Raw genomic sequence first — 14,500 nt, 5'->3', positions numbered from 1 at the left:
CACATACACACACACACGCACACACAGGCATACACATCTGCGGGACATGGTTTATGGGCAGGCATTGCCATCATAAGTGAACAGGGCCGTCCTCCCTGACAAACACATCCATCAAATGTAGCTACAGCAACAACACAGGCACCAAAAGTGAATGCTGCCATTCTCTTTCTCTTTATCTGTTTCCTTCATACAGATGAATCCGTTTCTTGTATGTTTGTTCAAGAAATACTGTTGTGGAAAAAGGGGTTTTCATACGACTTCGCCCTTGGTCTGGTATCCATCACAAATCCAAACATGGCTGCCAGACCACTTGTTCCTCATTTTCAGGCACTTCACCTTCAAACAGTGTATTCTGTGAATCTTTCCCTCATAGCAACAGAAATGGTTTTTCATATGAAACATTTTTAAATAAACAGGTGACGTTTTTTGATCACAGGCTTCAGTATTTGATGTTTGTTCTGGTGAGCTTCATTCAGTCCTGCTGTGAAAGAGACCTGGAAACCAGGTTCTAGGTGGGACACCTAGAGCACTAGGAGGTTAATGGGTACATTTATCAAAGCTGCCACACAATGAAGCAGCAGTAGCCATCTATGGTAGCCATTCATCATCACACGAATGAAGGCAAATTAATCTGCAGTAGATTTAACGCCTGTTAAGATGGGGAAGAGAACCATGCTTCACTAAAGTCAGTGTGAAAGAATTGGCCAACCAATATTTGTAGCTTAGAGAAGCTTGTGAATGATGTACTGTTAGTTTGTTAGATACACTTGTTAATGCACACTGTATAACTCAATGGATAGAGCACTGACAGTGTTATGAATGTGTTTTAAGTGAGGGTCAACTGTAATAAGAATGTATACATTTATTCTCCAGGAAAGGATTTTGGATTAAAGCCTATTATGTTGTATTATATGCTGAATGTAATTATAGGACATATCAAAGAATACTTCTGAACACATTGGAACCCTGTTATTTTATGTATCACTTTGCTGTATTGTCTGTGAGCTAAATTCTCCATTTGGAGTCTATAGCAGATGCGTGTGTCGACGTTGTATTCCTCCTCAGTGTGAGCTATATTATGCAGCATCATATTCTTATCTGTGTCTGTCCTGTCCTCCTCCCAGCATGGTAAATCCATAGCCACCCTGGCAGCAGACACCAGTCGCCACCTGTTGGTGTGCTTCTTGTGGGTGATGAAGAATGCTGATCGGAGCCTGATTCAGCGCTGGACTGTAGATATGCCTCCCTCACAGCTCAACAAACTGCTGGAGCTCCTCACTATCTGCGTGTCCTGCTTTGAGTATAGGGTCAGTTTGCTCAGTCTTTTTTTTTTTCCTGTTATGTATCAGTGCAGTTGCAACCGTTGTTTCAATTTGTTTTACGTTCAGCTGGAATCTATGCAGTGAGTTGGCTGATGATTGTGTATAAACAGTATGTATATGTATTGTCTGCATGTTTATTTCTAAGAAAAACTACCCAAGGATAGTTGCGCGGTATTTTCTACAAACCTGGTGATTTTATGTTTATGTGTGTGTTAAAGGGTAAGCAGAGCAGTGACAAAGTGAGCACCCAGGCCTTGCAGAAATCTCAGCAAGCCAAACTGCAGCTGGAAGAAGCCCTGCTGAGAGGAATGGGAGCACGTGGAGAAATGATGAGACGAGTTGGAGGTAATGTATTCCCTGGCACTTTAGAGCTTGGAACTGCTTTTCTGTCACATTTAAATCTGCAACAGTTCAAAGTTTTGCACACGAACTACCTCCAAAACTAGTGAGCCCTCGACATTTTTAAATCTCATCAGCTTCTTTTTTTTAGATAAATGTATGGTCAGCAAGTCATGGTGAGAACCAATTTTGGGTTACACAGTCTATGCCCGGACACTGAGTCTTCTTGTGATAGTCGGGCATTTGTATTAGTGATGTGCAGAGTTTTAAATTTGGGTGTACTGCAGGACTGGGATGCTGAGCTGAATTTGCCCAGGCCAACTTTTTCAAAATGACAGGAAGCCAGGGACCAGCTAATTAACAAACAATAGTTATCACTTAAAAACAGTCAATGGATATCACTGAACATTTACTATACAAACAAAAAAAAGTCCTGTGTGAATCCATTTATTTTTATTGTGAATTAGTAAATGGTCCCTACTGTAGGAGTACTGTATATCAAGAAAATGTAAATATATTTTTGTGCAAATGTAGCTTTTTGTTTATTTTTCTCTCTGCAGGTTCCCACGTCCATCATCTAACTTTTTTCTTGTATTGCAATAATCCTGTACTCATAAAACCTAATGTTAATTCATCTACCACATGGATTCCAATGATAATTTAATTCATAATCTGTACTCCAATAAATGTGAGTAATAGTTTCCGCTTTATCTGTTTCCTTGAAATGATTATCTGCTGTGGAATCTCTGACAGGAATGGATCGGACTCTGGGTCAAAGAGAGAATCTGCGTTGGAGGAAAGATCTCACTCAGTGGAGACAGACTAATGACAGACAGGATAAGTATGTTGCAACTTGTGTGCCTGCTACTCATTTTTCAATTTCTTGCTCTGGCCATGTCTGGCAGTCTTGCTTCCTAACTGTCTTAACTTTCATTTCTTTCCTTTTTTTATCTAATATATGTCTTATTTTCTTCATCTTCCTTCAGGACTAAAGCAGAATTGGACCAGGAGGCTCTGATCAGTGGAAACTTAGCCACAGAATCAAACCTCATAGTGCTGGACCTGCTGGAAACTATCGTGCAGGTCAGAAAAACATTATGCATTAGGTGGACGATACGCATTAACAGTGTAGGCACTGTTTAGAACATAGACTACTGCAGATGTATGCAATTAATCAAGTGCAATTTCCTGAAATTGATGCCAGCATGGTGTGTTGTGCTGCCATTATTTATTGTATTATATTATTTCCTCAAGTTTTCATAACATTTTGCAGCTGCAGAGGGAGCTAAAAGTCAATAAGGAACTGCCTTTCATTAGGTAGCACTAATAACACATCTGTTTATATGCTTGCATAATTGATACACCAATAAAGGACTGAGTGTTGAAATGAACCCTGCTTAGCTTTCCTTGGGATAGCTTGAAAGCACTATGGCAAACCATAGAAATGTCAATGTGTTATCACTCAGTGAATCAGGGCAGAGAATGGGTTGAGGATAAGGAATGAAGACAAATAATAAATGTGAAGAACCTATAAATGGCATATCATAGACTGCTTATTAATCCATCCCTTTGTTGTGCCCTATCTATCAAAGCCCCTGAGCATTTCTTTTTTCAATACAAGAGGGTTACTAGTCTGTCTCCAGGTTCTATATTCTAACCTGTATGATTTTTATCTTTTTTTTTTTCTCCACTTGTTTTATGTCCAGGCGCTGCCATTGGCGGATTGTAAGGACAGCGTAGTTGGTGGAGTGTTGAAGGTGTTACTCCATTCTCTCACCTGCAACCAGAGCACCACTTTCCTCTCTCACACCTTCAGCACGCTTAGAGCACTTGTTGTCAAGGTAGTTTCATTATGATGTGCCTGTGTGAATGTGTACGTGGATGTACGTGTTTAGTTTCACTTTGTGAAAATTCAGGAGGCGGGATGTGGGTTGGTGTGTTTACATGAGCACAATCTGTGTCTAAATTAAATGTTCTTATTTGTTTGTGTGGGTGGCAAACTGCTGATACAAGCCAGAATTATTTAGGTATATATATGTGTGTGTGTGTGTGCATGTGTGTGCCACCATGCGCATCTGATATTGTTTGTATGTGTGTGCAGTTTGGAGACCTGTTGTTTGAGGAGGAGGCGGAGCAGTGTGCAGACCTGTGCCAAAAGGTGCTTCAGTACTGCAGCAGCCCTGTTGATGAGAACAGAAGCCAGGCCTGTGCCACCCTCTATCTCATCATGAGATATAGCTACAGTAATGCCAGTGTAAGCATACACACTCGCGCACACACACGCTTGAAACATGTAATCGCACACAAAAGATGATCCTGTTTATGTGTTCCAATGGGCTCTAAGGAGGCACACTTGCACAGAAACACATTCACAAAGAAAATGTCAGGCATATGCCACCTCTCTGTCAGAAACCTAATGTAACATCTGAGCTTGTAGATTAAATTGCATTTGTAGCAGATTAAATTTCACTTAAGCACACGTGAGAGCTCAGAATTGCCTTTAATGCATGTTTGCATGAAGACACACAGAAGTGGGGAGTCACACAGATCTTATCCTCTCCACTCCACTCTTCCTCTCCTGCTCAGCTTTAATGTCTTTTCCATGTCTATTTTGAGCACGCTGCAGAAAGTTTCTGCTGAAGGATGTGTCTCTAAGTAGAGAGCAGAGAGATATGTCACTGTCTGCCTCTCCATGTTCCTACCCCTCTTTAACTAATGACAGCCGCCCTCTGTGTGTCTATATGTGTGTGTCAGTCCATATGTGTGTATGTGTGTGTGTGAGAGTGTGTAAGCATTTGTGCCTCAAGGGCAGGGATGGAGGGAATGTGAAAGGGCCGGAAAGGAGAAAATCATGATGGAGATAGAGTGCTGTTTTTAACAGAGGTGAAGCAGTGATAGAGGGGAATGAAAAGGACAAGACTGAGAAAAGACAGATCTGACGGAAAGGAGGTATAAGCTAGAGCATCTTTTTCATTTTCTGTGCTGGTTCGATAACTGTTGTTGCAGTCGATATTTCCTGTGTTTACAGACTGTACGCTTTAATGAAAGTCAGACACCAGTCTGTAGAGCACACTTACACACACACATACAGTATCTCCAGTTTAAAGAGAGTATTTCCCCTCTGCGTGTCCCAGCGTATGTTTGTTTATACGGTGTATACAGAGGGAGCTGTGATCTGAATTAGCGTAGCAGCCGGATGACTCATTCATACAAGAACTTACTCTCTACTTCTTTCTTTGTTTATGTTTTCATCCCTTCGTCCGCCTTCAGCTTGCTCTCCGTCTGTCACACACACTTTTTCCCTCTCTCCATCTTTTACTTTAATTTTAGATCGTGGCAATAAAAGAGAAAATATGGGGCTTTTTTTTCCCCCACAAATGGAACAAATCGCTAAAAACAGAGACGTGTGGTTAAAACTCATCCAGTTATGGAAAGACTGGAAGGGGAGCTTGAGGAAAAAGGGGGCAGATAAAATGAAAAAAGAAAGACAAAGAGGGTTATGTGTTGACTTAAGCTATCATTTAGGCTACTTCTCAGCACACACACACACACACACTCGCATGCACACACTGAGTTAGAGGGCAGTGATGGGTGGTTAGGCTCTGGCTCCATGCTCAGTTGAACAGAATGGGGCCGTAGAGATGATCCATGGGTGATTATGTCTCTGCTAATGGGAGATCATTTCCCGCTTAGCTGGTCATGCTGGAGATAGATGGGACTTCACACATTCACGGGCACATTCTCTCTCACACATACACACAGTCCTCTCTGCTGAAGATGGAGGGCTGTTTGTCAGACCTGTTTTCTTGGACAGGTAGTGTGAAAGATGGTGAGACAAGGAAAGGGAGGGGACAAGGGACAAAAAATGAGGAGAGAAAACAACGAAAACCGCTAACTGCTGAGATTTTTATATAACCAACATTTACTCTCACCAGTATTGCTCATTATTTTATTTACCAAGTGCATAATCACATATTTGTTGCAGCATTTATTCCATATGCTGTCAAAAATGCACTATATTGCATGAAAACATTTGGAAGTCTTGGTTATGTTTTAATTGTATGTCATAGCCTGTCTTCTATCTAGGTAGCAAAGTGAAGTGTGTCATTATTTTTGTTTCTAATTCATGTCCTTTTACTTGCTTGCTTAGTCTTTTTTTGAGCTTGGTTTAAAAAAAGATAAGACAAATTCAACATTTCTGTACTGAAAATATCATTAAAATCATTTTGTTTAGATTTATTCTGGTACCCTTCTGACATCTTAGATTATAGAATACAATAGACTGGATAGAAATAGAAAATGTATTGTATAATGTTTCTTACAAAACAATTTTTAAAGACTATCTTGAAATTTTAGGCTTTTTTTTTTAAGTAACAGGCAAAATGTAGTAAAGCAGGGCCAGAATAAATGATGTTAAGAGTTCAACCAAGCAGTGTTTGTCTGCTATATGTTAGTGAGTCTTGTCGAGTTATTAAACAGTTACTTTGCAGAAAAAACATTAAAAAAAAAGAATTCATAATCATGGTTTGTGGACATGTATAGCTGCATGAATCAGAGACTTACACTTTGTTGTATTGCATGATAAACCCTGGGCAGTGTCAAACACAGACATTCACCACGGTCCCCTCTCTGTCTCTGTCAGAACTTCTCAAGAGTGAAGATGCAGGTCACCATGTCTTTAGCCTCGCTGGTGGGCAAGTCATCAGACTTCCAGGAGGAATACTTACGGCGTTCACTCCGCACCATCCTGGCCTACGCAGAGGAAGACACTGAGATGCAGAACACTCAGCTGCCCTCACAGGTACAAAAGAACACGGTCGCACAGTTCAACAGCTCTTGTTGTTTCATTGCTCATTCTGATTTAAACACAACCTACGTCTTTATTTTCAGGTGGATGAGCTTCTGAGAAACCTTAACAGTATTTTGTCCGACACAGTGAAGATGAGGGAGTTTCAGGAAGATCCTGAGATGCTCATGGACCTCATGTACAGGTGAGAAACCAAAAGCGTCTTCTGTAAAAGGCTGACTCCTTGTTTCTGTCTGTGTTTAGTGTCTTTCTCTTGACATCTTACTCTCTCCTCTCATCTCTGTCTCTCTCATCACTCTGTGGCTTCTCCCTGTGTTTCACTGCTGGTTCCTATTTCTCTGTGGTCTGAACTGTTTTGCCTCTATTTGCTGCCCTCACTATGGTAACCATGTGGCAGCAGTTTAGTCTTCTGATCTGGCTTTGTATATATGCAAATGCAAACAGTATGTGTGTACAAGTGAGTGTGTGTGTGAGAACACCAAGGGGAAACACTGAAACAAAGAGAGCATACATGTGCAGTTGTTGATTTAGGCACTTTACCTCAACATGCTTCAATGTCACCTTCATGTATCATTTATCATGCACCTTTCTGTTTGGGTTTTTGTCTGAGTCAACTGGCGAGTGTCGGACAGCTGTATGGACTGACCCATTAGCTTTACACACTAACCTACACTCACCCCAACATTCACCTCCCAAGCTCCCAAACACACATAAGTCATTGATTCACAGGACATTTGGTCTCCAGATGCTTGATTTCATTTATGCATATAGTACAGTGACTCACCTGCGCCATAAAAAATAATTCCGAATGTTTTAGATTTATTTCTCTGCTGTTAGACCAGTGATTATCCATGTTCCATATTTTCTGTTGCCTGTAAAACACAGTAACTCACTAGTTGATATAATGTGACTGCATTCACTCTAATGCACGCAATCTGTTTTGAGATCCACATATTCCACATGACTAAATTGATTATTCTCACTTGCTTCAGTTTGGTATGAATTGATCCCTGTTTATGTGGTGTTTTAGCTTTCATCATGGATGTACACTACATTTATTTATGTGTTTTCTACATTGCAAATGTATAAAGATTTCTTTATAGTTTAGGCACTTTGCTTTTCTCTCTGAGTCTAAATATACTGACAAAATTATAGTAAGTAAAAGATAATGTCTACACATAATCTTACATACAATGAACCGGCATCTTTAACAACCACTGCGCTTCTTTCCAAAATGCTTGTACATTGTGTGACAGTTTTCTTAGCAAAGTCATTCTCATGAAGGAGATTGCAATCTTAATTAGATGTTTACTGGATTAAATAGTGGAAATAGGAAGGAAAGAAGAAAACTACCCTCGTTCTCTTCCCCTCTGTAGGATAGCAAAGGGCTACCAGACGTCTCCTGACCTCCGTCTGACCTGGCTGCAAAACATGGCAGAGAAGCACAACAACAGAAAGTGTTACACTGAGTCGGCTATGTGTCTGGTCCACGCTGCCGCCTTGGTGGCAGAGTACCTCAGCATGCTGGAGGATCACAAGTACCTGCCTGTTGGCAGCGTCACCTTCCAGGTAGGCAACTCAAATACAGACATACATACAGAAATGACAAGGTACTAACAATAAACATATGTTTTAGGACTGAAACCAATAAAAAACAGCAATTACAGAACCCAAAATAAGCATTTGTCATTTGTTTGTTATGGCTGTTGGTTGTTTGTTGAATGGTGACAAACCTTCCCATGCACACCACACCACATCACATCACTCATCTCCCTGTGGATCACTTCCATATTTGGTTGTATGTGTCCAGAGGGGGGAGCTGTACACTCATACCGTCAACATATACGTAAGTGCAGTCCCCTGGTATCTCTACTTAACACGATACCTTTTGAAGGTAAAGGGGAGAAAAAAAGCAATTGTGAACATGTGAATTGTGCAAAGTTGATGGTGTCATTGATCTGTGCGATGCTCTGGTACAGGACACTCTAACCTGCAGCATTCTGCAGGTCATTGATTGATTGGTCATCAAATTAGCTCCATTTCCCAGTGTAGGACATCTCCTTAATAAGCCATGTGATTGATTATCTGATTAGGAAGGTTAAGTGATTGATTAGCTGACTGATTTTCTCCTCAGAACATCTCCCCCAATGTGCTGGAGGAGTCTGCGGTGTCAGACGACATCCTGTCCCCGGACGAGGATGGGGTGTGCTCAGGACGCTACTTCACTGAGAACGGTCTGGTGGGATTGCTTGAGCAGGCTGCTGAACTCTTCAGCAATGTGAGACAATGAACACTGATATTTGTTACATTTATATTTAGTTTTACAAAAAAACTGTAGCTGTGTCCCAAACCCATACTTCTGCTGATCAAGTCTGAAGTATATACAATGTCGTTCAAAAGTTTGGGGTCCCTTAGAAATGTCCTTATTCTTGAAAAAAAAGCTTTTTTTTAAACAAAGACAGCATTAAATTAATCAGAAATACAGTCTGGGCATTGTTAATGTGGTAAATGATTGTTCCAGCTGGAAATGGCAGATTTTTGATGAAATATCTACATAGGGGTACAGAGGAACATTTCCAGCAACCGTCACTCCTGTGTTCTAATGCTACATTGTGTTAGCTAATGGTGTTGAAAGGCTAATTGGTGATTAGAAAACCCTTGTGCAATTATGTTAGCACATGAATAAAAGTGTGTTTTCATGGAAAGCATGAAATTGCCTGGGTGACCCCAAACTTTCTAAAGTGGTTTTAATGCTATTAACTTAATGTTTAAGACTAATGTCCACCATTATAGTGGGAAGGATTATGTTTTATTTCTATTCTCACCTTGTAAAGCACTGTGCTTGTTTTTAAATGTGCTATATAAACAAAGTTGAAGTGACTTGACTAGGATTAAACTAATTATTGGCTCGGAATAGAACATTTATATGTATTGTATTGAACGTAAATGTGGTCTCTATATATACTTTGTGTTTTCATGCTAACCAGCAGTGGTGGCTGTCTGTTTTATCAGGGTGGTCTCTATGAGGCAGTGAATGAAGTCTACAAGATCATTGTACCAATCCTAGAGGCGCATCGAGATTTCAGAAAACTGGCATCCACTCATGACAAACTCCAGAGAGCCTTTGACAACATCATTCAGAAGGTAATGACTATTTCAAAATCATTTGATTGCTGAATTTCCTTATTGCGTTTCTGAAGTATGTAGAATCTGCTACTTCAGCTGAGTTTGGATAACCATGATTATTCAGATTTCACATTTAAGAGTCTTCTTTACGATAATGACCCCATAAAAGGTGACGAACGTAAGGAGAAAAACTGTGTTGCTGCTGTCGTACTGATTGGAGTGGAGTATAACATGTATTTGCTTCCCTTCAGGGCCATAAGAGGATGTTTGGAACCTATTTCCGGGTGGGATTTTATGGGACCAAGTTTGGCGACCTGGATGAACGAGAATTCATTTACAAAGAACCTGGGATCACACATCTGCCTGAGATATCACACAGACTGGAGGTACACGTGTGTGACAGTGTGTGCATGAATATGCATGCTGTGAATTCATGTGAGACTGAGGTGGAGTGAAAAAGCGAAGATGGTTCCTGGCTGGACTTGTGGAATATGATAATGACTGAGAGACTATGAGTGAATAGAATGACAGCATGCGGGACTCACCATTATACATCTGTTTTTAGAGAGTTTTAGAGAGCTTGGAAAGACTGGCGGTCATTTACATGCCTAAAAGCAGTAATAATGTCATGAGTGATGCAATTTTAGCTTCACTCTTGAATCAAATCAGCTCCTAAAAGAAATTCAAGTTACTTGGTGCTTTTAAGTATCCTTTTTCCATTTTATTCTTAAATGAATCAGCTCAAATAGCAATGAGATCTGTGTGATATTTGATTACTAATCTCAGTAGACTGTATATTGGGAAAAATACTGTATAAAAACTACACAATTTTCCCCTTTCCTAGAACTTCTACAGTCAGTGTTTTGGAGATGACACATTGATAATGATCAAGGACTCTACACCCGTGGACAGAAAACAACTCAACCCCAATAAGGTAGGTAAATGTAATGTCACAGAACTGATTACTGCATTTAATCTTTCCATTTTTAAATACTAAAGATATGTGACAAACATGTTTTGGTTGGGAAATAATAAATTATGGTTAATCTTAGTAAATAGCAACTGTCTATTAAGTTTTTTTTTTTTTTTTTTTTACTAAATCTGAGTCTAATAAGTAGTAATTATGAATTAAAAGTATGAACTGTGGGTGTTATAAAAAGTTATTTATGTAAGAATATGCGTAGATGAAGTAGAAGCTTACAGCACGTACAAAATGCACAAAGGTCTGTGTTGGTAATTAAAAGGAAAATCATCTGATATACTGTCAAGAGACGGTGCAATTTCCTGAAGCAGGTGTAAAACATTCATATTTAGAAACATGCAGAAACAAACAAATGTAAATACATTTTAAAAAAAACAACCATTTTTTGGTGAAATGAAAAAATTAAAACAAAGTTCAGTCCATCACAATCTGAGGAGTCACAGCACTGATATGTCTTCCTTCAGCATCTTACCTGCCGGTTGAGACGAAGGCTGTAAAGGAAAGAAACACTTTACATTCTAGTAACTGTTAAATAAATAAAATAAATTAAAGAACCACATAATAAACTAAAACAGATAACACAGATTTGTTTTCACCTTGGGAGGGCCTGGTTCTATAAATAAACAAGATAAAACCCCATTTGTCTTCAGGCATATATCCAGATCACGTATGTGGAGCCCTATTTTGATGACTACGAAATGAAAGACCGGTTGACAAACTTTGAGAAGAACTTCAACCTGCGACGCTTCATGTACACCACACCCTTCACTAAGAGTGGACGGCCTCGGGGTGAACTGTATGAGCAGTACAAGAGGAAGACTATCCTCACCACCATGCATGCCTTCCCCTACGTCAAGACTCGCATCAATGTCATCCAGAAAGAGGAGGTGAGAGCCAGAGCATGTGTTATGGAACATCCAGCGACTTTTAACACTTCATCCATCACCGTGATGTCTACAGTTTTACAGCAGTGAATCTGGAGAATATTACTTGTCCTTTGTGTCCAGTTTGACCTGACTCCTATCGAAGTGGCCATAGAGGACATGCAGAAGAAGACCAGGGAGCTGGCAGTCGCTACACATAGAGAACAGCCTGATGCTAAGATGTTACAGATGCTGCTGCAAGGCTCTGTGGGAGCCACTGTCAACCAGGTAAGGAGCATTACAGTTTTCTGGGCTTTTTGTAGTGAATGAAGGCACTGATGCTAATTTGTGCTACCGCCTATCGGTTCCTGTTATACTTGAAATGATCACTGACTTCATGTTTAACCAAATGATAGGCTTTATATCAGACATACAGCCCTTTTGTCACCTGACTGGGCCGTGATGTGCAGGGGGAAATAACAGAATGATTTAAATCTATTTATGTGATCACATTTACAGCTTTCATTGTATTCACAGAGTGCAGGTGGGAAACATGACAGTGATCACACATCAAAGCCTTCGCCCCATCCATAACCCTAATCCTTCCTTTGCTTTTCTCCTGATTTAGTTAAAACGTCAATTCATGGCCCCGCTTCCTTTCATGTCTCTGCTGCTCTGCGTGCTGAACCGGAGGTCTCTTTGATCTGATAGCTTCCAGGTCCTGCCAGCATGGTGAATGTTGGAGTAATGATGAAGCTAGCTATAGCGTCTCCGCTCCCACCCCTTATGCTTTATCTTCCAGCTTCTAATCTGACAGGTCCCTCGCTCCGACCTGATGGTTGTATACATAACGCTAATGCTCAGCAGCTCCGTAAACATATAACTCTTGACTGTAATCACTACGGGAAGCTGGTTTTCTGTGTGTGGGTCCGCAGCTCCGACCTAGGACTGGGGCCCAGGCCCGATGCGTTTATGATGCTAATCAGAGCTGTTTAACTGCAGGCACTATGCGAGCGTGCTGTGGTTTTATGATGAATATAAGTTAGGATAACAAGATCTCATACTGGGCAAATGGGAGCCAAATGGTGGGTGTATGCAGGGTTAGCGGTGACATTAGCTATGCATGAGGCTAGTCATGGCTCCTTCTCTAATCTGATCTCTTCCTCATGTTCTAGTTCAACATCTTGGCCCGTAGCTGCATTAGGCATTCAGTTAGCAAGTCATTTCCCCTGTCTGAATGAGGGGCACTCTCATCCCCCTTTGTTCACATGCTCTGAAACACTTCCTCCCCTTCCTTCCTCCGCTCTGTTTTTTGCTTTCTCTTTCTTCGTCTCTCAAACTCTGTGTCTTTGTTTTTGTCCTTTCCTTCTCTCTCCGCCCCCCGTTGTAGGGCCCATTGGAGGTGGCCCAGGTCTTCCTGAATGAGATCCCAGCGGACCCAAAGCTCTTCCGTCACCACAACAAGCTGCGGCTGTGTTTCAAAGAGTTCATAATGAGGTAAGATACGATGAAACACTCACCACCTTGTGACATACACCGCAGCAAAGTCATGCGAAATAAGAATAAAACACCACGAGAATAATAATAATAAAAAACTTTGATGGGGAACGAGAAACCAAAAGCAGCTCAGTAGGTGGAAATATAAAACAACACCTCAAAGAGGTTTTCTGAGCAAAAAATTCCATATCTTTATGAGAGTCGACTTAGATGGAGTGAAAGTCCTCTCCAGGATGCACTACGTATACACCATTACTGGTTTCAGTGTAGGAAGATAAACGTGCACTACAAAGAAATGTGAGTGCTGGAGACTGCAATCCTGCTGTTTAAGCAGAGTGTCAGTCAAGATGCAGAGATGGAAATGATAATCACATCTAAATTACAAGCCAAATAACAGTAAAAGGAACCAAACAAGTAGGAGTAATGTGGATTAATATAACCCACTTTGGCAGCAGATACTTTCTCGTTTCCCATGTGATCGCAGAAGACAATTTTTCCTCATAGCATTACTAAGCTGTTTTTCTTCTGTTTATTGTTCCCAAGAGTTCTATTGTATTTTGAATATTCAGAACATAATTTAAACCATCCTACCCATGGCAGTGTGTCTGAGGATATGCTGATTTTGTGCAGTCCCTGTGTCGTATTTGTGGGTGTTTATATATTGGTGTGTATGTGTGTATCTGTGTGTTTGTGTGCGCTTTCATCTCGTGGGCTTGTGTCGTTTGCCTCCAAAAGCTGGTTTTCATTTTCTAACCTTCATGTCACATTCCAGCTGCCTTGATTGCTACAAGCAGGTTGGCAAATATTTACTGTAATTTCAGAAAGGTTTATTTTCTATCCTAAATCCAGGCAAGCTGGCATAGGAACCTTGGTATGCCAATTTTCTCAACAGTGGCATTCTAAAAAAAAAAAAACTCAGGAAAACACTGTTTTCTAAGGTGGCCATTATTTTTCCCCAGTGAATCATATACAGAAGTGTATGTTCAACACAGTCACCCGGCAAATGAAATCTTACATTTCTGTAATAAGCTGTGTTTTGCTTATAAGAATTATATCGGACAAAACTATGATTAGCAATTTTAGTATCAATCATAGGCGTCAGTTTAGGGGGGGACGGTGGGGATGTCCCCCCCCCACTTTTTGTCAAGGGTCATTTTGTCTCCAACACATTCAAATTCTTCACATGTAAGCCGTTGTAACCCCAGTTATTTTCAGCAGTATAGAAAATTCCGACGCTCCTGAACGCACCATCTGCACTCGGCCGAGAGTTGCACAGACACGCAGCACACCTTCGTGAGGTTAAAAAAAAACGTGCAGATGCTAAATTTGCGCCCGTGCCAAGTGGAAGCTCCGACCAGAGGCGTGCAGGGGCAAAATTTCGGCCCGGGAGAATTAGTACTATAGCGGCCCACAGACCCCTCTAGCTGTATGTACCGATAGCTCAACAGGTTGAGCTTCCACCTTTGGTGCAGTGGTTGTGAGTTCGAACCCAGTTTGTGGCATTTTGCCGCCGTTCTTCGACATTTTCTCAAAGTGCTGTCTTACCAACGACACGGAAGCATAT

At 40.8% G+C, this 14,500-nt stretch overlaps 1 protein-coding gene across 1 annotated transcript in view; it reads left to right on the top strand.

Moving 5' to 3' along the window:
- The window catches only part of dock8 (dedicator of cytokinesis 8), a 53,805-nt gene that overhangs the window by 35,168 nt on the left and 4,137 nt on the right, over window positions 1–14,500 (top strand). Inside the window, 16 exon segments of the mRNA XM_022199980.2 lie at window positions 1,125–1,307; window positions 1,541–1,667; window positions 2,415–2,502; window positions 2,648–2,744; window positions 3,368–3,502; window positions 3,763–3,915; window positions 6,304–6,462; window positions 6,552–6,652; window positions 7,845–8,037; window positions 8,603–8,746; window positions 9,481–9,612; window positions 9,846–9,980; window positions 10,439–10,528; window positions 11,227–11,463; window positions 11,584–11,727; window positions 12,830–12,936. Coding sequence (XP_022055672.2) covers window positions 1,125–1,307; window positions 1,541–1,667; window positions 2,415–2,502; window positions 2,648–2,744; window positions 3,368–3,502; window positions 3,763–3,915; window positions 6,304–6,462; window positions 6,552–6,652; window positions 7,845–8,037; window positions 8,603–8,746; window positions 9,481–9,612; window positions 9,846–9,980; window positions 10,439–10,528; window positions 11,227–11,463; window positions 11,584–11,727; window positions 12,830–12,936 — 2,225 coding nt within the window.

Source organism: Acanthochromis polyacanthus, chromosome 7 (genome assembly GCF_021347895.1).
Source record: "Acanthochromis polyacanthus isolate Apoly-LR-REF ecotype Palm Island chromosome 7, KAUST_Apoly_ChrSc, whole genome shotgun sequence".
Classification (NCBI taxonomy): Eukaryota; Metazoa; Chordata; class Actinopteri; family Pomacentridae; genus Acanthochromis; species Acanthochromis polyacanthus.
Note: the sequence above shows the minus strand (reverse complement) of the source record. Positions and strands in the feature narration are given on the sequence as shown.